The 23,575-nt window shown below is 36.2% G+C and overlaps 1 protein-coding gene across 1 annotated transcript; it reads right to left on the bottom strand.

Moving 5' to 3' along the window:
- Positions 1-397: 397 nt before the first annotated feature.
- LOC133324288 (apoptosis-stimulating of p53 protein 2) lies at positions 398-22,458 on the bottom strand. Its single transcript, XM_061533133.1, has 10 exons — positions 22,309-22,458; positions 22,153-22,266; positions 17,578-17,845; positions 5,205-5,419; positions 4,769-5,090; positions 3,539-4,687; positions 2,686-3,469; positions 2,391-2,608; positions 623-825; positions 398-535 (listed from the first exon to the last, which is right to left on the bottom strand). Exons 1-10 carry the CDS (start codon positions 22,456-22,458, stop codon positions 491-493), a joined length of 3,468 nt encoding a protein of 1,155 aa, XP_061389117.1. The 3' UTR covers positions 398-490.
- Positions 22,459-23,575: the final 1,117 nt, after the last annotated feature.

The following is a 23,575-nucleotide window of genomic DNA, read 5'->3' as shown; positions in this document are numbered from 1 at the left end:
TTTTATATAATTAATTTTTTGAAAATAATAATAAATTGGTGTTTTTTTCTTATCATAACTTTCTTAAATTTTAACAAAAGAATGCAGAAAGAAAAAAAAATAGACAGAAGAGTGGGATTCGGGGTGGGGAGGAGCATAAAAACATTTTGTTATATGTTGCACATATGTTGTCATTAATAAATGGTTTTTGTATTTTGTGAGTATGTGTGTGGTTTTATTTTATAGACTAAATGGGTCCTTAGGATTACAATTGTTCGGAAACAGCTGTTGTAAAAATACTAAACATCCGTTTCCCACTTTTTTGTTTAATATGCACTTCCGTTTCAAATGGTTCGTGGTCATTTCGTTTTGTGAGTCTCTGTGTGTGTGAGTGTGGTTTGTTTTTGTAGTCTCTTGTTGTTGTTGTTGTTGCTTACAAAAACTTTGATATGTAACGTTTTTGTATTAAACGTCCAGCTTTCTTTTTTAGTACACAAAAACGTATTAACTGCTAATCAGCATAATTTGTGGTCTGCGGTGGCACTCTGGGATAGAGCTGCAAAAGAAGAGGAAGAGAAGGAAAATATTAAATTAGTTCCCATTTCCCTGTTATATTTCAATATTCATTGACATTTATACTTACTCCCAACAGATTACGTGGCACATATCCCTCCTCGTTTTGTTCATTTTTCGCCCACCACCATTCACTTTCCGCATCGTCACCCTTCCTCAAAATTATAAGGCGATCATTGACGGTAAATGTCAATTCGTCGCTATTTTGTGCTTCGTAGGAGAATACAGCATACACTTCACCGCCGTGAAGTATGCCAAGTTTTTCTTGGATGCCTGAAATTGGGGTAGGAGGGAATATGGAAATTAAAAAATAATTAAAAAAAGTAACAGAAAAAAATATGTTCAGCAAATTCCATGGTCCCCAGGACCACATTTTTTATAAAAAAATCATTTATCTAACAGGTCTTCAATTCTACAATTTTCTATAGAAAAAATTCTGCTAACCCACAGGTCTGTGTTATTTTTCTATAGAAAAAAAATTTGCTGACCCCCAGGTCTGTGATTATTTCTGTAGATGTTAAATTGTAAACAAAGTACAGGTCGCATTTATGATCCGATTTGGATGAAATTTGGCACAAGTCACTTATTTGGCACAAGGACGAACCCTATTGAAATTGGGAAAAATCGGTTCAGATTTAGATATAGCTCCCATATATAGTTTCGTCCGATTTAAAGTAAATGGTGCACCAAAGTCCCTAAAAAGCATTCGATTTGCATAAAATTTGGCACAGAGTATAGAATTAGGTGCAGAAGGATGTGTGTCAAGTTTCGAGAAAATCGGTTCAGATTTAGATATAGCTCCCATATATAGTTTCGTCCGATTTAAAGTAAATGGTGCACCAAAGTCCCTATATATCCTTGGATTTGCACGAAATTTGGCATAGGGTACTGAATTGGGTCCAGAATGAAATTTTTTATGAAAATCGGTGTACATTTAGATATAGCTCCCATACATATTTTCGTCCGATTTAAGGTAAATTGGTCTCCAAAGTCTCTATATATATTTCGATTTGCACGAAATTTGGCATAGGGTACTGAAAAATGATGTGTGCTACGTTTCCAAAAAATCTGTGGTTTTAGATATAGCTACCATATATAGCTTCGTCCCCCAAGGTAAATGGGGCATTTTCCTTATATATCTTTCGATTTGCACGTAATTTGGCATAAAGTACTGAGTTAGGTCAAGAATGATGTGTGCCAAGTTTCGAGAAAATGGGGTCAGATTTATATATAGCTCCTATATATATTTTCCTGCGATTTAAGGTATATGGGTCTCCAAAGTCCCTATATATCTTTGGATTTGCACAAAATTTGGCACAGCGTACTGAATAAGGTCCAGAACGGTGTGTGTTAACTTTTGTGTAAATCGGTTCAGATTTAGATATAGCACCCATATATAATTTCGTCGGATAGATAAATGGTTCAACAAAGACCCAAAGTTAGGCCGATTGACAATAATTTGGCACAACGTTTTCACAAGTGAACAATTTAGTATATGTGGCAGAATAACATGTTTATGGATCCAATTGCATTTTACAGGTCCTTCAAAAATTCGACGTCTGTTAGGATTTATTTGTTGAATATGCCCACAGTGGTGAAGGGTATCATATAGTCGGCCCCGTCCGACCACAGGTCTGTGATTTTTTTTCTGTAGAAAAAATTCAGATGACCTCCAGGTCTGTGTTTTTTCTATAGAAAAAAAATTGTGTGATTTGTTCAATACAATAAAATTCTGCAGACCCCCAAAAAGCACTATTTTTTCCATAGACAAAAATTCTGAAGACCTGGGATCCTTTTTTGACACTCATAATATAAATTTATATATGTTCAATACTCACTGTACAAATACTCCGAACAACCATCGAAACCTTCTTCATCCTCTTCGCATTTTTCGGCGGGTGTTTCATGATCCGACAATGTGGCCGCAAATAAGCAGGCGCCATTCTCCACCAGAAACTTAACCATGGCCAAATTATTACAACTGGCGGCACAATGCAGCGGTGTCCAACCATCGGAATCTTGGGCATTGACATCACAACCAAATTCAACCAGGAATCTAAAAGAAATAATAGATTAAAAAATAAAATTACCACTACTCCTTCTTCCTCCTCTCTCACTATTTCTTCTACTCACTTGACTATATCGATATGGCCAGCACAAATGGCATTGTGCAGCGCTGTAATACCCTCATCATTGGCTGCACTGGGATTGGCAACTTGCATGGCAGTTTTCTTAACTAATTCCAGTTCACCTTCCAGACTGGCATCCAGTAGCAGGGCCAAGGGGTCGAAACTAACGCGGCGTGTTAGTTTGGGTTTACCATTACCGGGAGTCGAATTATTGTTACCCGATGACATGCCACGTAGACGACGCTTCAGGCTGTCGGGTGACTTATCTTCGGTTATTTGATTTCCGCTATTGGCATCGGAACGATCAGGTTCATCGTGATTCGCGGAGGATTGCTGTGGGGTATTCGATTGGTTTTGGGGAATATTTGGAGAATATTGTGGCGTGGAATTGGCTTCACTATTGCTTTCCGAATTCGCTTCCGAGGCGGCGGCAGAATTCAGGGATCTTCTTTCATTGTAAAGATAATTGTTGCTGGAATTTATTTCCGATTTTCGGGAATTTTGTTGGCCGGAATTTGATTTGTTGTTGTTGGTGGTGGAGGATTTGAGACGAGGCTGTTCGGATAGAGGTTGTTTTCGTATTGTCAAAGGTTTCGCCTTGATGGGTAAATTATCGTTGATGTTTTGTATGGGCAAGCTTGAAGAGGCGGAACTAGATGAGGATGAGGGTGTTGTTGTCGATGTTGCAGAGTTAGAGGTTTCTGTGGGAGATTTCTTCGGCTCTTGGGCTGTGACCTCTGCTCCTGACATCTTGTGGGGCTTTGGAGGCAATGCTGGCCTATCCGAGGCTGTGGAATTACTCGCCACTGTTGTGGTCGATGATGAGGCTGTGGAAACCGTTGTTGCCAGGCTAGAACTAACTACATTGGGTGCTACCCGATTAACTTTTGGACTGTAGGTAATCATTTTGGGTATGGAGCTAGAAACCGATGTGGGTGCCACACTGCTGATGGGCTTACGGGGAGGTACTGCTAAATTGCCCGATGACAAGGGTTTGGGTTTTGGGGTGGCATTTTCGCAGCTGTGGCTGGAGTTGGTTGTGGTGGTGGTGCTGGTAGCTGAGGATGTTGTGCTGTTCGATACCCCTGTGGCCACCGATTTATTGGCCGCACCCAGTGGCATACTGTGAACCGTCAACTGATGGGTGTTCTTCTCCAGCAGTGTCTCACTGGTCACCGAAATTTCCGCCTTCTTTTCCAAATCGGATTTTTCCCTTTGAGGTATGTGGCTACCACTGGCGGCATTGTTCAGTTTGCTAATTAAAGCTGAGGCAGATGTGGCGGTGGTAATGCTTTTGGGAATTTTACTTGTGGGTTGGGAGCTGGCGGCCGAGCTGGCTGTTTGGGCTTCCAGATTGGCCGCGACCTCCTTGACCAAATCACGTTTTTTCGGACCCACCTCAGCATAAATATGATGCGAGGTATCCACCTTGTTGGCAACGGTCGATGGTGGGGGTGGTGCTGGTGGTTCGGTAACCTGGACTTGGGGTGCTGCTTCCGAACTATGCAGCTGTTTGCTGGTTATGGCAGCTGTCAACATTTTCTTGGCCAATTTCGATTCATCACTTTCGGCCATAAAGAAATTCGGACTTGTATTGCTACCCGGCGACGAAGTCAAGTGGCCTGGTGGTCCAGCCTGACCACTTACAGGATGACTGGCCGCCAAGTTCAGTTTTGCATGGGTATGCTCTTGTATCAGCTGATTTTGTTGATTGGTATTGGCCGTAGCGGCAGCATGTTTCAGGATATTACCCAAGTAGCTGGAGGTTGGTGTAATGGTGGATTTTTGTGGGGTATGGATATAGGGTTCGACGGCCGCCACATTGCCTCGGGGTATATTGCGATTATCATTTGCCCGATTAATGATATTGGCAAATTTGTTGTTGTAGCCCGGTTGGTTGCCATTGGCGGCGGCTGCTGCTGCCGCCGCAGCTGCCTGATTGGCTTGTTTTTGTAGCAACTGTTGTTTTAAGGCAGCTACCCCGGTTTTGGGGGCCATATGATTAGGGGGATAATTTGCGGAACCATCCAAAAGTTCGGCGGTTCTACCCGGAGCTGCATTAAAGGCATTGTGATTTTGTGGTGTCGTATGTTGTTGTTGCACTTGATTTTGTTGTACTTGTTGTTGTTGATGCTGCTGTTGTTGGGTTGCTATGATATGATTCGGACTAATATTCGATTGTTGTGGCTGATGTTGTTGCACTTGCTGCGACTGTTGTTGTTGTTGTTGCTGCGACTGATGCTGCTGCTGTTGATTCGTTTGTACATTGGCTGCCTTTTTACGCTGCAAACGCGTTTGCAGTTCATAAATTCGCTGATCGACTGATCTTAATTCGGCTTGTCTTTGTTGTAAGGCTTCACGCTGTAAGTGGAGACGTGCATCTTGTTGCAGTGACAGCTGATTTCGATACTGTAAGGGGAGATGTGTGTTTTTTTAGTTTTTGTAATGGTTCATAGATTATTTGAAATTAGATTTATTTTTTTTCTTATTTTTAATATTTTTGTTGTTGTTATTTCCACTTACCATCAATTCTCTTCGTAACTTTTCCAATTCTCTGGAGGCCTGTGGCGGCAATGGCTGACCCGTGGTACTGCCACCTGCTATTAAATTTATGGGACATCTTCGATCGCGCCGCAAATCTTCCAGCTGCCGTGTTAAAGCTTCTACTTTGGCCACAGCCAAACTCAGTTCTTTTTCCTTTTCACTGAAAAGGGCACGTATTGAGTCTAAATCGTTGCCTGAAAGATGGGGGAAAGAGGAAGGAAATAAAATAGTCAACTAGTCATACGATAAAAATTATGGAAAATCCTAATAATTTTTGGTCAATAGAAAAAAAATCAAAAACTTAGATCTATATAAAAAATATCGAAATATCCAATAAAAAAATTCGTCAAAAAATCAGATTTCAATTGTTAGATCTTTTTTCAAGACCTGTGGTTGCTGGATTTGGTCTTGGTGGTTGTTTTGACTGGGGATGTTGCGGCCCTGTGCCCACCGATGAGTATTTATACCCTTCACCACACTGTAGTACAGGATATTATGACTTTGTGCATATGTATGTAACAGGCAAAGGGAAACGAGACAGACACATGGTTCCTTTTGAGAATATGCATAGAATCGCTTTCTAAGTCGATTTATGCATGTCCGTCCGTCTGCCCGTCCATGATAAATTGTAAACAAAATACAGGTCGCATTTATGATTCGAATTGGATGAAATCTGGCACACCTCATTTATTTGGCCCAAGGACGGACCCTATTGAAATTGGGAAAAACCGATTCAGATTTAGATATAGCTCCCATATATATTTTCGCCCGATTTAATGTAAATGGTGCACCAAACTCCCTAAATATCTTTAGATATGCACGAAATTTGGCACATCGTAATGAATTAAGCCTAGAACGACGTGTGCTAAGTTTCGTGAAAATTTTTTAAGATTTAGATATAGCTCCCATGTATTTTCGTCCTATTTAAGGTAAATGGTGCACCAAAGGTCCTATTTATCTTTCGATTTGCACGAAATTTGCCCTAGCGTACTGACTAAAGTCTATAATGATGAGTACTAAGTTTCGTAAAAATCGGTTCAAATTTAAATGTAGCTCCCATATATATTTTCGTCCGATTTAAGGTAAATAGTGCACTAATGTCCCTAAATATCTTTCGATTTGCACGAAATTTGGCACAGCGTACTGAATAGAGCCTAGAATGATGTATGCTAAGTTTCGTGAAAATCGATGCATATTTAGATATAGCTCCCATATATATTTTCGTCCGATTTAAGGTAAATGGTGCACCAAAGACTCTATATGTCTCTCGATTTGCACGAAATTTGGCACAGTATACTGAATTGAGTCTAGAATGATGTGTGTTAAGTTTCGTGAAAATCGGTTCAGATTTAGATATGGCTCCCATATATATTTTCGCCCGATTTAATGTAAATGGTGCACCAAAGTCCCTAAATATCTTTAGATATGCACGAAATTTGGCACATCGTAATGAATTAAGCCACGAATTATGTGTGCTAAGTTTCGTGAAAATCGGTTAAGATTTAGATATAGCTCCCATATATATTTTCATCCGATTTAAGGTAAATGGTGCCCCAAAGCCCTTAAATATATTTCGATTTTCGCGAAATTTGGCACGAATTGAGCTTAGAATGATGTATGCTAAGTTTCGTGAAAATCGATTCAGATTTAAATATAGCTCCCATATATATTTTCGTCCGATTTAAGGTAAATGGTGCACCAAAGTCCCTATATATCTTTCGATTTGCACGAAATTTGGCATAGCGTAATGTATTAGGTCTAGAATGATGTATGCTAAGTTTCGAGAAAATCGATTTAGATTAAGATATAGCTCCCATATGTATTTTCGTCCGACTTAAGGTGCCCCAAAGTCCATAATTATCTTTAGATTTGCAAGAAATTTGGCACATCGTTATGAATTAAGCCAAGAATTATGTGTGCTAAGTTTCGTAAAAATCGATTCAGATTTAGATATAGCTCCCATATATATTTTCGTCCGATTTAAGGTAAATGATGCACCAGGGACCCTGTATATCTTTCGATTTGCACGAAATTTGGCACAGTATACTGAATTGAGTCTAGAATAATGTGTGCTAAGTTTCGTAAAAATCGGTTCAGATTTAGATATAGCTCCCATACATATTTTCGTCCGATTTAATGTAAATGATGCACCAAAGACCCTATATGTATCTCGATTTGCACAAAATTTGGCATAGTGTGCTGGATTGTGTTTAGAATGATGTGTGCTAAGTTTCGTGAAAATCGGTTCAGATATAGATATAGCTCCCATATATATTTTCATTCGATTTAATGTAAATGATGCACCAAAGGCCCTATATATCTTTCGATTGGCACGAAATTCGGCACAGTATACTGAATTGAGTCCAAAATGGTGTGTGCTAAGTTTCGTGAAAATCGGTTCAGATTTAGATATAGCACCTATATATTTTCGTCTGATTTAATGTGAATGGTGCACTAAAGACCCTATATATTCTTCGATTTGCACGAAATTTGGCATAGCTTACTAAATTGTGTCTAGAATGTACGATATACCCAAAGTGGTGAAGGGTATCATATAGTCGGCCCAGTCCGATTTTACTACTTTTCTTACTGGTTTTATTTAAAATAAATGTCCTGAAAGAATTAATTTTATATCATAAATATTTATTGAACTTGTATGTGTATATCACATAATTTTAAGGGTGTGGTGAGTTTTTCTTGAAATTCACCACGGACCTAAAATGCTTTAAATTTGTTCTCTTAAAAAATAAAGTCCATATTCGTTTGTTTCGTTCCATGTCGATACTTCAAACGATGTTTTTTTAATTGTTCACTATTTCATTTTTTTAGAGAAAAAGTCTGAACTCAATTAATGTGAACGATTGCAATTCTAATTGACCTACTTATTATAAAAACTAAACACTCAACGGTAGTAGATTTTCATTGTATATATGTAAGATTGTGTGCTAACACTCACATCTATATATATTATGGACACACTGGGAAATCACTACAGATTATACAAATAATCCACTTATACGCTTTCGCACCGCCAGCTTCACTGCGAATAATAGTCCTTCCCCTGACACTGCAAATAATATTGTTGTACTTGTTTTTGTTGAGGCCAAGATGCCGGTAATGTTTTCCCAAAAAAAAATTGCCCTACTTTATTACATTGTACTTTTCTTCTTATTAGGTGAAATGAGCAAAAAACCTCGAACACGTGCTTATTTCAACACCTACCTCAACATGTTTGTAAATGATGTGTTTTGTTGGTGTCGAGTTTTTTTTTGTTGTAATTTTATTTTATTTTCTCTTGATGGCATGTTGTTGGCTTTTTTTTGGCACATTAAAACTGCCAACAAGTGAATAACAACGGAAACGTGCCAACAACACCAATTCTAGATTTATGTTCGAGGGAACATTAATGGGTGGTTGTATCAAACCGGTGGCAGGGGAATATCAGCAACTGGTTGGTAATTCAAAATAAAATTATTCTTTGGATACCATCATCTTGTTATGAGAAAATTTTCTGAGAGCTTCAAAAAATGCTGAGGAGTTCGATTTATTAGAGTATATAGGTCTTCTCATTTATGTAGGAGAGGTATTCTTAAATATATAAGACCTCATAGATAAAATGCTTTGGAGGTATTCTCAGGTCTTCAAATATTTGGCAGACCTCAAAAGGTCTACTTATAAATTGAGAACGTCAGGATATCAGGAGGTTTACACATATATCGAAGTCCTCAGGAGGTCTTTTCATATTTATAACACAGCTCTACTCATTGATATAATGCCTCGGGAGGTTTTTACATATTTAGAGGACCTCAATATGTCTTCTGACTTATAAAATACCTAATTTGGACCTCGGGGAGTTTTTTTTTATATGGATGACCTGAGGAGATATTTTCCTATACAGATTTATTTTGGAATTATATAATTATTTTGTTATCACTCCCTACTTACCTACCAAGCAGAAATTCAGGAAGTCTACTCATATATCGAAGTTCTCAGGAGGTCTTTTCATATTTATAAGACAGCTTTAGTCATTGATATAATGCCTTGGGAGGTTTTTACATATTTAAAGGACCTCAAGAGTCTTCACATATGTTGAAGACCTCAGGAGGACCACCAATATTTAGTACATCTCAGGATGGCTATTCATATATAGAATACCTTGGGTAGCCTTCTCACATATATAAGTCCTAAGATGGAGGTTATCCCAAAAAAAAAAAAAGATTTTAGTGTGGCTTTTAAATTCGGACTTCTTCTCCACTATTTAGAGACATGAGAAGGTATTCCCAGGTCTTCACATATTTGGCAGACCTCAAAAAGTCCACACATAAATTGAGAAGGTCTACTCATATATCCAAGCCCTCAGGAAGTTTTCTCATATTTATAAGACAGCTTTACTCTTTGATAAAATACCTCATAAGGTCTTCACATATTTAGAGGACCTCAACAAGTCTTCAAATATATTGGAGACCTCAGAAGGACTTTCCATATATCCATTTATCTCAGGAAGTCTGATCACATATTAAAAAAAACTACTTGGGAAGTCTACTCACATATAGAAGTCCTTGGAAGTACTTCTCATATATAGAAGACAACAATATGTCTTCTTACTTATAAAATACCTCATTTGGGCCTCGGGGAATTTTTTATATAGATGACCTGAGGAGATATTTTCCTATACAGATTCATTTTGGAATTATATAATTATTTTGTTATCACTACCTACTTATCTACCTATACAGAAGTTAAAAACCACATATCCCCTATCGTTACTTACACACACATGTTCTAACCAAATTTATGTTTGTGTAAGGAATATCATCGAACAAATTAAGTTTGCCCACCGAACAGTTGGTACATTCATGTTTAACATACTTACGAGTACATATATAAAATTGTGTGTAAATTTACATATGAAATTTGCTTGCGACCCGCTAACGAACCGATAAATTTTACTTGGACAATAGCTGAAGATGATTGGGTGGGTCCATAAACCAGAGGATATACTTGGGCGTGAGGGTGTGTATGTGCTCACATGTGGATTTGGGAGCGACTGTTGTGGATTTTGTGAAGGAGTGAATATTAACAACTTGCATATATATGTGTGTGTGTGGGAGATAGTTATATGTATGTAGTTGTTGGTCATTACAACTACATACATATATGTAGCAAAATATGTTTTTGTTGTTGAATGAAGTATTTACATGAAATTAGCTTAATAAGTCAGTGTTTAATAGGGTGGAACTTAGAAAAATATTAAAAAAATAATCGAGGTTTAAAAAAATATGTTTACATTAAAATTTCTAGGCCATTAAAAAAATATTTTTTTAAAAATCCATGTTAGAACATGAAAAAAAAACAAAAAGTAGAAAGTAGTAAAGTCGGACAGTGGCCGACTATATAATACCCTTCACCACTTTGGGTATAATCTAAATATTCATGCATATGCATGCATAATTTGACATAAAATTAAACGAATTTAGATATGCCTATGTGCAAGTTATGCTAAATTTCATTCGAAAATATTATAGGGAGCTATATCTAAATAAAAATCAGATTTCTACGAAACTTGCCAGAGATTTATTTATATATTCACTTCAGTACATTGTAGAAAAGTGTGTGCCAATCGGACAAACTTTGAGTATTTTGTGCACAATTTACTTAAAATCGGACGAAACTATATATGGGAGTTATATCTAAATTTGAATCGATTATCACGAAACTTAGCATACATTATTTTATACTCAATTCAGTACGTTATGTCATATTTTGTGCAAATCGAAAGATATATAGAGACGTTAGTGCACCATTTACCTTAAATCGGACGAAAATATATATGGGAGCTATATCTAAATCTGAACCGATTTTCACGAAACTTAGCACACATAATTCTAGACCTAATTCAGTACGATATGCCAAATTTCGTGTAAATCGAAAAAAATAGGGATTTTGGAGCACCATTTAGCTTAAATCGGACGAAAATATATATGGGAGTTATATGTAAATCTCAACAGATTTTCACGAAACTTTGCGCACATCATTCCAGACCTAATGCAGTACGCTGTGTCAAATTTCGTGCAAATCGATATTTAGCGATTTTGGTGCACTATTACCTTAAATCGGACGAAAATATATTTGGGAGCTATATCTAGGGGATGTAGGGGATGATAGATACCAAGCAACGGCTCTGATTGGCTTTAACATGGCGAAGTCCAGGCTTATCTTGGTCCCTCTTTCATCTCAATTGTGGACACTGACCTCCCCGCGGTGCCACCTGGGGAGCTGTTCTCATCACCCGATGAAATAGTGAGCTAATATGTGCCGCGAGTTCACCCATAAGAACTATAAAAAAAAGGGTTGAGGCGTCGGGTTAGTTGCCCACTCTCGGAAAACCCAACCTACTATGAAAAAGTTAAGAAAAAGATAACCAAACCCCCCTAATGTTGACGACCCCCGCAAACGTATAAAGGACCACGATCTGCGAATCTGCACTTGGAATGTGCGCACGTTGTACAGAACAAGCGCAGTGTTCGCTTTGGCGGATATACTCAAGAAGTACAAAGCCGATATTATTGCCTCACAGGTAATGCGATGGAAAGGGACAGGCGTAAGTAAATCAGAATAAAAGACCTTGTCTACAGATTCACTCCAGTAGATGAGCGAATTGCTATAATCCGCGAAGTTTTTTTACATCAGTCTAATTTGCGCCCATGCTCCGACCAAAGATAAATATGAACAGTCCAAGGACATATTTTACGAGCGCCTAGAAACAGCATATGACCGTTGCCCTGGCCATGACATTAAAATTCTGTTAGGAGATTTTAATGCAAAAATTGGAAGGGAAAATATCTTTGGCCCCACCGTCGGAAAATTTAGCCTTCATGAAGAAACATCCGACAGCGGTATGAGGTTGATTGACTTCGCGGCAGCAAAAAACATGGTAGTTAGCAGCACCTGATTGAAGCATCTCGATATACACAAGGCCACCTGGATCTCTCCTGATCAAGTAACGAAAAATCAAATTGATCATGTTGTGATAGACGGAAGGCATTAATCCAGTGTTATAGACGTCCGATCGATCCGAGGAGCGAATATCGATTCGGACCATAACCTTGTGGCAGCCAAGGTACGCACTCGTGCAGCAAAGGTGCGATCTAATACAACACGGAAACTCGACGTCGAAAAGCAGCAAACACAACAGGTAGCCGAGGCCTACTCCGCTCAACTTACCCATCTGCTTGAAGAAAGCACTTCTTGTCCCGATAATAGTATAGAAGCACAATGACAAAGAATTGCCCACTCCCTACAAACTGCAGCAAAAAGAATAATTGGGTACCAAAAACCACCACCAAGATACCCATGGTACCCATCAGGAGTGTCGTAATGCTACTGATGTGAAAAACGCAGCGTATAGGGCAACCCTGCAGACAGTAGCAACACTTAACGTGATGGAGAATTATCGGGAGAAAAGGAGAGAGGAGAAACGTGTTTTCAGAAAAAAGAAGAAAGAACAAGAAAAACGTGAGCGTGAGCAAATCGAGATGTACAGGAGTCAGAATGAAGTCCGGAAATTTTACCAACGAGTAAAACACCAAAACGAAGGCTTTGGTGCAGGCACATCTTCCTGTAGAGATGAAGAAGGAAACCTGGTGACAGATACAGACAGCGTGTTGAGGATCTGGAAGGAGCATTTCGAAAAGCTTCTTGTATCAAATAGAACCAATAAGAGATGATGGTATAGAGTGTATACCACTTAGCCAAGATGAGGTCATAAAAGCAATTAATCGGCTCAAGAACAACAAAGCAGCAGGAGCCGATGGGTTACCAGCCGAACTATTCAAGACTGGTGGCCAAATGCTGGTCAGGAGCATGCACCAGCTGATTAGCACAATTTGGCTAGAAGAATGCATGCCCAATGATTGGAACCTCAGCATCCTGTGTCCCGTGCACAAAAAAGGAGATAAGACGATATGTGCCAACTATAGAGGAATAAGTCTCCTTCCCATCGCACATAAAGTGCTATCCAGTGTGCTGTGTGAACGATTGAAGCCAATGGTCAATGACATCATCGGACCATACCAATGCGGCTTCAGACCTGGCAAATCCACCATTGACCAGATTTTCACTCTGCGCAAATTCTGGAAAAAACCCACGGTGCACCATTTACATTAAATCGGACGGAAATATATATGGGAGCTATATCTAATTCTTCTAATTCTAATTCTTTAAATATGGTTCGCCTTGGACCAAATAGATTATAAATGCGACCTGTACTTTGTTTACAATGTAACACCAACTTGACTGAGTAAGTTATTCTATGCATATTCTCAAAAGGAACCATGGGTATATATCGATTCCTGTTGCCTGTTACAAACATATGCACAACGACATAATACCCTGTACCACAGTGTTGTGAAGGGTAAAAAAATTCGTTGTTTAAATATTGTTTTTTTTTTTTAAATCACGTGTATCCTTTCAAAATTACAACACATTCCCGCATTACTCCATCTTATGTCCAATTATGTCATTTTTTTTATTATTGCTCGCAATGTGATAAATTCCTACCCTCAAGCTAAACGCCATAACTTTATATACCCATTTACTGTTTATACTATATATATGTGTGTGTGTGTGTGCTGGTGTTGGCCATGTGTAAGCTCATAGCTCATGTAAAATTAACTATGCAACAAATGAAAGAGTTTGTCCTCTTCACTACCCTTACTTTCTTTTTTTTTGGCTTAGTTGGATGACGGATTCGTCTCTTTTTTTAAATTGTTTTTCGTTGGTTGGTGGGTTGGTTTGGCTGGCGAGTAACAGTTTGACTTTTGACTCTTGTGAATGTTTCGAAATGTTGAAAATTAATAGTGACTGTCATTCAAGAAAAAATAAAATGTTAAATTACATGAGACAACTTTTGAGTTTCTTTTTTTCCCCATCTGTTTTTTGGGGGACTGCTCCTCTTGTTGCTCGTTATTCGTTTTTTGTCGTATTCTTTGTCGTCATAAAAAATTCCACACCATTCACCATCCATTCTGCCATCCGCATCAGCCAGTACGAAAAAACATGTCACCCACACCCTGACTGCCAACCAACCAGCCGGCACATAGTTCGTGACCTTCAAACAGGAATGTGAGAGAAAACGTGGCAAAACGGAAGAAAGGAAAAAATATAATTGATTTTTTTTCGCTTTATACTAATGGAACTATATATTTTTTATAGTTCGTTATAATAATGACAAGAACTTTGTAATAGTGTGATTATATACTTTAATGTCCTTGGTGAGTGGTGGTGATGGTGCGGGTCATGGGTTGCTGGGTGATGGTGGGTGTTTGGCCCCTGGCAATGGCAGCAAAAAAGGTTTATCCAATGCACGGCGATTTATGGTTTAAGTGTCCTTATACAATGTTTAAATTGGATGAAATATAATAGTCAAGTAGCGCCATAAGCACCATGAAGCTGCTACTGCAGCACCGACACCACCACCAGCAGTAGCTTCTGAACTGAAGAGTTCACTAATGTAGGGTCACTTGAGTTAAAAGCTTTAGCGTTTATTTCATATTTTGGGCGAACAAATATTAAACTGAACATACTATACAAATTGGTATGTGATTTCGTTTGTCAGATTTACTGGAAAATTTCAAGAGGGAGATTTAAAAATCTAAATTGAATAAATTGGAATAAATTTATAAATGCAATACAATTGATATTTTCAATGATACTAAATTAATTAAGAGGTAAGCACATTATTATTGAAGTACAGAGAATTGACTAAAATTTAAAATAATTACATATTGGTAAGGAAAGCAGTAAAGTCAGACGGGGCCGACTATATGATACCCTTCACCACTTTGGGTATATTCAACAGATGAATCCTAACAGACGTCGCATTTTTGAAGGACCAGTAAAATGAAATTGGACCCATAAACATGTCTTTCTGCAACCTATACTAAATTTGGTCTGATATTGAGTTGCTTCTTACAATGGGGCAAAATTATGTAAATCAATTTAAAGCAAATATCAATCGGACACCCGTTAATTATATGGATACATACATGAGGAGTTTGGTACACAATTACTTAAAATAGGACGAAAATATTTAGAAAAGCTATATCGAAATCTAAGCAGATTTCTTCAAATCTTGTCACAGCATATCCACCATATGGCATATGGCAACTATATCTAAATCTGGACCTATTTTCACTAAACGTGGCAGACATCACTCTAGTCTTAATTTTATCCCACATTTCATGCAAATCGAAAGATATATAGGGACTTTGGTGCACCATTTACCATAAATCGGACGAAACTATATATGGGAGCTATATCTAAATCTGGACTGATTTTCACGAAACTTGGAAGACATCACTCTAGGCGAAATTCAGAACGCTATACCAAATTTCGTGCAATCGAAAGATATAGGGGGACTTTGATGCACCATTTAAATAAAATCGACGAAAATATATACGGGAGCTATATCTAAATCTAGACCAATTTTCACGAAACGTAGCAGACATCATTCTAGGCTCAATTCAGCACGTCATGCCCAATTTCGTGCAAATCGAAAGATATATAGGGACTTCGGTGCACCATTTGGACGAAAATATATATGAGCGATTATTCTCAATTTCAATAGGGTTCGTCCTTGGGCCAAATAAATGAGCTGTGCCAAATTTCATCCAATTCGGATTATAAATGCGACCTGTACTTTGTTTACAATTTACCAGATGGACAGATGGACGGACATGCATAAATCGACTCAGAAAGTGATTCTATGCATATTCTCAAAAGGAACATGGGTCTATCTCGTTTCCTTTTGCCTGTTACAAACTTATGCACAAAGACATAATACCCTATACCACAGTGTGATGAAGAGTATAAAAATACAAGCCTCGTTCTATGGTTAAAATATTTTTTAAATAAAAGTCTTGTCCTTGTTTGGAAAAATCCACACCTTTTTCTAGGTATTGAACAAATATTTTTTGAAAAATCCGCGCCCATGTTTGAAAAAAATACACACCTTTTTCTAGGTATTAAACAAATATTTTTGAAAAATCCGCGCCTCGGACCAAGAATTGAAAAAAAATATTTAAAGTAAATTTAATTCTGCATCTTAAGAAATATGTTAAAAAAAACTCTTAGTTAGAAAATATTCCTTTGTTTTGGATCTTAAAAAAATGTTTAAATAAATTTAGTTTTATACCCTAAAAATATTTTTTTAAACCCAAGACATAAAAAATATTTTATTAATTTCTCTTTCGAGATGAGCTACATGATCGGAGTTGCAATGAAAAGGAAAGCCAGAGAGATACTACATTCCCACCTCTATGCGGCGCGTTTCGCCGTTGGTTAAGCGGCTCATCAGACATATTGGGCAATGTGGCTTACAAATGTCTTTACTTGATAAGTTGTATTTATGTCGACTATTGTTGCGAAATTGCATCTACGATTTAAATTCAATCGTGTCAAGGTTCGGACATTTGGCATCACACCACAACATTCCTTTTCAGAGCAGATTTTTCTTGTAGTGACGGACTTTTTTCCATACAGACTGCAATATTTTTCTTCAATGGTATGCAACTGCATATTGTGCAACCTTAGGAAGATAAGGAGGTGGTTTTGAACGCTAAGGCGGCGGACATCAACAGGGTTCAAATCCAAGCCGGGCTCAAGCTGAATTTTTTGAGTTTTTGTTTTTATGCCTTTTTATTTATATGGTTTATTCAAATCCTCGTTAAGTTTGGACCTTGAATAATTTCTACTCCAGTTGGACCTTGAAAAACATTTTAAGAAAATCGCGCATAGTATTGGATCTTTAAAAAAGTGTTTTTAACAAATTCCCACTTCGGTTTTGAACATTTTTATTTCAAAAAATTTCCGCTCAACTACCGCTAATAAAATTCTTTCCTTTGAAATGTAAAAATGAATATTTGTGAAAAATTTGCCTTTAATATTTTTTTCCAATATCCTTTTTAAGCTTTTGATTTCTGTTTGTGGAACTGACAAATTTCCTTTCATATTTTGTTTCTTTTTTTTGTTTTTGGTGTGTATGCTCTATAGACAATTCTTGGTTATTTCCTTTATTTGTTGATACAATGTTTTTCTTCTTCGGTTGCTCACCCCTGCCCCTTTTGGTTGTTTTCTTTATTTTCATCTAAATGCAAATTTTGCCTCTAACATCAATAATAATAACAACAACAAGGAAGGAAATAATCGTATATTGATGCGACTGCTTGTTGTTGTCGTTCCTTGGAAACATGTTCCTAACAGTTGAATTTTTGTCTTCTTTCCGTATTTAAGAACAACTTTAAGTTGGAGAGAAAAAAAAACATAAGAAAACATGAAATAATCTTCTACTCACTTAAGGTAACATTATAGGTTTTCTGTAAGTCCACTTGACCTCGTAATGCACGTAAACGACGCAATTTGGATTCTTGGGCCTCGACGCGCTCCCGCAAACGTCTCAAACGTTCACCCTCAGCATTGGCAACGGCATTGCGAACCTCTTGCTGTTTCAGAAAGCGTAAACGTTGCTCTTTGGTGGCCAGCAGTTGATGTTGGGAGTCGATTTGTTGTTGTTGACGTAGTGCCATCGCCCTTAATTCGGCTGACGTCAGCCTGCCAGGCACCTGGAAAATTTAAAAAAACACAAGATTTAGATTTAATTTAAAATAAAAAAAGATGTACCAAAAGTGATTAAAATGCAAAAAAAAAAAAAAAAAAAAACAAAAATAAAAGAAATTAAAAAACCGAAAATGACTTGAAACGATAATTCCTTAAGAACTCTTGGGAAAATTTATGACACAAACTTGCTCATGTGTAACATGCAGGCTGTCAGGCAGGTAATATAAAGCCTGGGGCAAAAGTCAAAAACAGGAAAAAAACTAGGAAACAAACATCAGTTGTTTTGAGTAGCCTTATCCTAGTTTTATTTGCTAGGCTTTTTAACTTTTGTGTGAATAAATATTTCGTTTTGCATGGCCAGACATAAATTAAAGAGATGAAAAACATCAGATAACAATTACACACACATACATATGTATTTAAAATAGATTTAAAAGGTAAAAATTATACATTTGAATATTTATTTAAAATAATGCCCAAGGAAATATTTTAAGTATTTTCCTTTAGGTTTTCTAGTGGAGATATCAAAGAAGAAAGATTAAAGGCTGTATTTGTTCTTATCCTTTTGTAGGTAATAATTGGTGTGCCGAACAAATGAACAAATTCATTTTAAATGACTATTATATACGAATATTTCTCAACCACTATCACAGTTATAGGTGTGGATTTTCTAAAGAATATTAAATAATATTTTTAAACCAGTGAGCGGTGCAGTATAGTCGAACGAGGCCGACCATATGATACCCTACACCACTTACACAAAAATCTAACTTTTTGCGGTGTAGTTTTGAGCTTCGGCAATATTTTGCGATATTTGCACCCTCTTGACCGACTAGAAGTCAACAAATATTAATAATATTCAGTACAGCTCTTCTAATTACTTGTCCAGATTTCGTTCACCGTGGTCTGTGTTACGATGTTCCGCTTTCAATAGTGGCATATAGATCGATTCGAAAAAACACAAAAAAAATAGGTTTTCGGTCCACATCATCCCAATATTATTATCAGATCATCACCGAAAATTATAGGCGTTGTCCTTGACCATACCTGGATTCTCATGGAAAATTTCAAAGCGATAAGCGGAATATTTCCGCCTTCTAGTGTGGTGATGGGTCAGGGAATTTTTGCTTTGTGCAGAAGATGAAGATTTTGTAACGCCGCGAAATGTTGGTCCTAAACCCACCTTTAATTATACCGATCGTCATATCTCGACTAGTTGAGTCGATCTAGAAATGTGCGTCCGTCTGCCCGTCTGTCTGTATGTCCATTATAATTTATAAACACGATACAGGCCACAGTTATGTAACAATATTCACGAAATTTTGCATGTAGGATGGGTTCTGACCAATAAAGACCCCTATTGTTTTTCGTAAAGATCGGTTAACATTTAGGAGATAAAATGGATCAAATACTTAATTTTTGTCGGTTTTTCTGGTCGCTCCAAAGGCCGCAATTATGACCCAAACATCTCGATTTTTTACATGGAGAAGGGAATCGGGCCAAATAATAAACATGCCTGTTTTAATAAAGACCGGTCAATATTTAGAGGGTCAAATGGACCCTGACTTTTGTGTGAAAATTTACAAAATTGGTATTCTATGGTGTATATATTTGCTCCTGAAGGCCCGAGAAGTTGATAGTGTAACCAAGAGGTTGACCTTTAAATTACGTATTCACATATTATTTAGTAACCCATTGCCACACTGGAAGGCGGAAATAAAGCGCGGATCGATTTGAAAGTTTCTATGAGGTTCCAGTTATGGTCACAACGGTTAATTTCTATAGAAAACATATTCATGAGAAAAAATATTCCTGAGCAATCTATTTCTAAAAATATTCCTGCGCAATTTTTTTTTCTAAGGAAAAAATATTCCTGAACAGTTTTTTTCTATATAAACAAATTTCAGAAAATTTTTTTTTATAGAAAAAAAAATTCCTGATCATTTTTTCATATTTAATTTTTCATCATTTTTTTCCTGAGCATTTTTTCCTATAGAAAAATATTCCTGAGCAATTTGTTTCTGTAGGAATTTTTTTTTGTTCTATAGGAAAACAAATATGCAAAAAAATATTCCTGAACAATTTTTTAAGATATTTTTTTGCACTTTTATGTTCTAAAAAAAATTAGCCCTGAACAATTTGTTTGTATAAAAAAACTAAATTTGATCATTTTTCTCTATAGAAAAAAAATTTTACTGAGAAAATTTCTAAGCAAATTTCTCTACAGAAAAAATATTCCGCAGCATTTGTTTCTATAGAAAAGATTCTTATATATTTTTTTCTATAGAAAAATATTACTAGTCAATTTTTTTCTGTTGAAAAATGTTCCTGATAATTTTTTTCTATAGAAAAATATTCCTGATAATTTTTTATAGAAACAATTTTTCTGAGAAGTCTTGAAAATTTTATTTTGATAGAAGAAAATATTCCTGAGCAATCCTTTGGTATAGAAAAATTATTCATGAGTAATCTTTTCAATAAAAAAAATATTCTTGAGAAATGTTTTCTATAGGAAAATATTCCTGACCAATATTTTTCTATAGAAAAAAATATTCCTGACCAATTTTTTAATAGTAAAAACATTCCTCAGCATTTTTATAATAGAAAATATATCCTATTGTCATTTAACTTTTATAGAAAAAATATTCCTTTATGGATTTATTTTCTATGTAAAAAATAATACCTTATCAATTTTTTTTAATAGAAAAAAAAATATTCCCGAACAATTTATTCCATAAAAAAAAATATACGTGAGCAATTTGTTTCTAAGAAAAAGTATTCCTGACGGAAGTTTTTCTATAGAAACCAATTTATTTTTTTATAGAGAAAATTATTTTGTTTGGGGTTTTCCTGACTCCTGACCAATTTTTAATATCGAAAAAAAAACCAAAAGAACTGATGAGGATCAGTGGCGAAATCAGAAACTATAGTCTTCTCTGCCTTATCGCATGGCAGACAATGCCATACATACCCCACTAAAGTTATGGTCAAGGACAACACCTATAATTTTCCGTGTCGATCAGATAATAATTTTTGTATGAAGTGGACCCAAAATTAAATTTTTTGTGTTTTTTGGGGACGATATTTATGCCACAATTATAAACCAAACAACACAACACAACCCAGCGTGAAGGGAATTCTATACTTGTAATATTCGGAAAATATGTCAGTGTAAGGAAAAGCTGCTGTTGACCTCTAATCGGGCAAGAGGGTGCAAATATCAGAAATGCAATACCTACCCCACTAATAAATAGTTGTTGTTTCATATAAAAACAACAAACTGGGATTCAGCCTGACTATTTTGCAAAAACGAAATACAAATGGTATCCCAAATTACCTGTCAAAATTTCGGAAAATCCAGAACAATTTATTTATCTATGAAAAATTCACACCGATTTTTTTCAATGAAAATAAATTCTGAACAATTTTTTTATATAGGAAGACTTGGTTTCTATAGAAATTCTATTACAAGTGCCTCATATCAAAAATCCTTCCAGAGAAAAAATATAATTTTTGCAATTTATATTGTTTTTAATATCACCCACTTATTTCTTTTGATAAACGACACACTCAACATGCTGTTGTTATTACTTCTGGGAATTTTGTCTGAAAATGGTGTAAAAATGTTGCGAATTCGAAAAATTTAATAATCACGCACACACCTCCATATATATTAGAATTGTAAAAATGTTGGCATTTTTTTGTTTGTTCGTTCGATTGATAAATATAAAAGTTTTGTTCATAAAACGTAATTCCACTTAAGATACTTTCAATAATAACAGAAAAAACAACAACAAATAAATGTATTCAAAAAAAAAAAAAAAACAAAACAACAAAAAAGACACAAGCAATAAATACAACTTAACAAATAAGCTTACCAAAAATGAAAAGCAATCAGCTATTATAATAAAACAACAACAACAAAATGAAGAGAAGCAACACCAACAAGACAGGACTTTAAACAAAATTTATGACATAAAGAAAAAAAAAACTTCTGCGACAAAGTTTGATAGGCAGACAGACAGGCACACTCACACACACACAAATGCACAGAAAGGGATGAAGAAAGAAAAAAATTCTAAAAAATAAGAAATAAAATAAAACAACGAAACAGGTGTGGGCAACAGTGTAGCAACACCTGTGGGAAGCCAGCCGTCAGCCGGCAAGGACCTTAAGGCTTAATGCCATGCAAGGAAAAAGGGGAAAATATTATAAAAACCAAAAAAAGGAAGGGCTGATTGCTTGTGGTGGTTGCCATGCAATTGTTTCGTTGGTTTGGAATGGTTGCTTGGTTGTGTCAGGATCGACTTACATTTAATTTTGGTTCGGCTGTTACCACCGTCATATGTTTCTTGCTGTTGTAGCTGTTGATGTTGTTGTTATCATCGTTGTTGTCACAATTGTTAAAGTTGAAACTGTTGTTATTGTTGTCATCATTATTATTATTGTTGTTATTATTATTTTTGTTGTTGCTGTTATTATTATTACTATCACTATTGATGAATATACTGTTGCCGTTGTTGTTATGAAACGAACGTTGCCTCGCTGTGGGCCTAACTGAGGATGGCGGCATTTTTGGTAGATTTCCCGAAACCGGTCGACACACACAAGTCAACATGATGATGTTGATGCGATTTCAAGCTAAATATTCACCCGCGGGGGTGTTGAGCGGATGGTCGAGTGTTATTCGTTGCTTTTTCGTTGAAACTTTAAGACACTTTTACCAGAAAGAAAAGTCTTTAAGACGTTCCTTTTTTGTTTTTCTTGTTTTTTTTTTTACAACCGTCCAAAATTTGGGTTTATTTTGTTTTCCTGTTCTTCTCTTCTTCGGGTTACACTTTTTTTGTTTTGTTTTTGGATTTATTTATTAGTTTTTGTTACGGTGTGCTTTAAAACTATATCTATATTAATAAAAGAGTAATATTGAGTCGTTTAATTTGAAATGGGTTTAAGTCCATTTTAGTTTGTGAGGCAAATTTGGTTTTCTTGAATAGTTTACAAAACATAAGATGTAATATACCAAAATTAATACAACTTAACAATATTTTTGAAACAAATCAAAGCCAAGCCCCGATATAAGAAAAATCGACTTAAGGGAACCCCACCCATTCTCGATTTTCAATGGGCTGGTAAATCAATACCAATGCTTGTTAAGGTTTGTAACTTTGCACATATATAATTGAAGATTTAAAAGAGAAGAAAAATAATTTACAAAAAAATTTCGTTATTGTTTTGTTGTTGTTTTTTGTAATTAAAGAAAAGTCCTTATTTTTGATGGCGGGCATGATAACTCCTCACTGGAACATCGGAATCCAAAAATTCCAACGGTGTTAGAAAGAGTACATGTCTGGCTCTCGTATGAAGTAGAATTATTGTAAATCAATTTAAATCTTAACCGATTTCAACTAAACTTGCCACACATTATGTTACAGTAACTTCAGTACGTAGTACAAAATTTTGTGCCGATTGGACCCACCTTGGTGAAACATTTATATGGGAGGTATATCTAAATCTAAACCGATTTTCACGAAATTTAACACATATTATTCTAGACTTAATTCAGTACGCTGTGCAAAATTTCAAATCGAGTGATAAATAGGGACTTTGGTGCAATGTCTTAAATCGGAAGAATATATATCAGGGACGTACGCAGGGGGGCGGCCCGGGGGGCCCGGCCCCCCCGAAGTGATTTTTTTTCACAGTAAATGTATGTTTGTAACAGCGAATTTTTTCAT

The sequence above is a fragment of the Musca vetustissima genome, unplaced genomic scaffold, assembly GCF_032173495.1.
Source record: "Musca vetustissima isolate MV318-11 ecotype Yass unplaced genomic scaffold, APGP_CSIRO_Mvet_v1 utg11553, whole genome shotgun sequence".
NCBI lineage: Eukaryota > Metazoa > Arthropoda > Insecta > Diptera > Muscidae > Musca > Musca vetustissima.
Note: the sequence above shows the minus strand (reverse complement) of the source record. Positions and strands in the feature narration are given on the sequence as shown.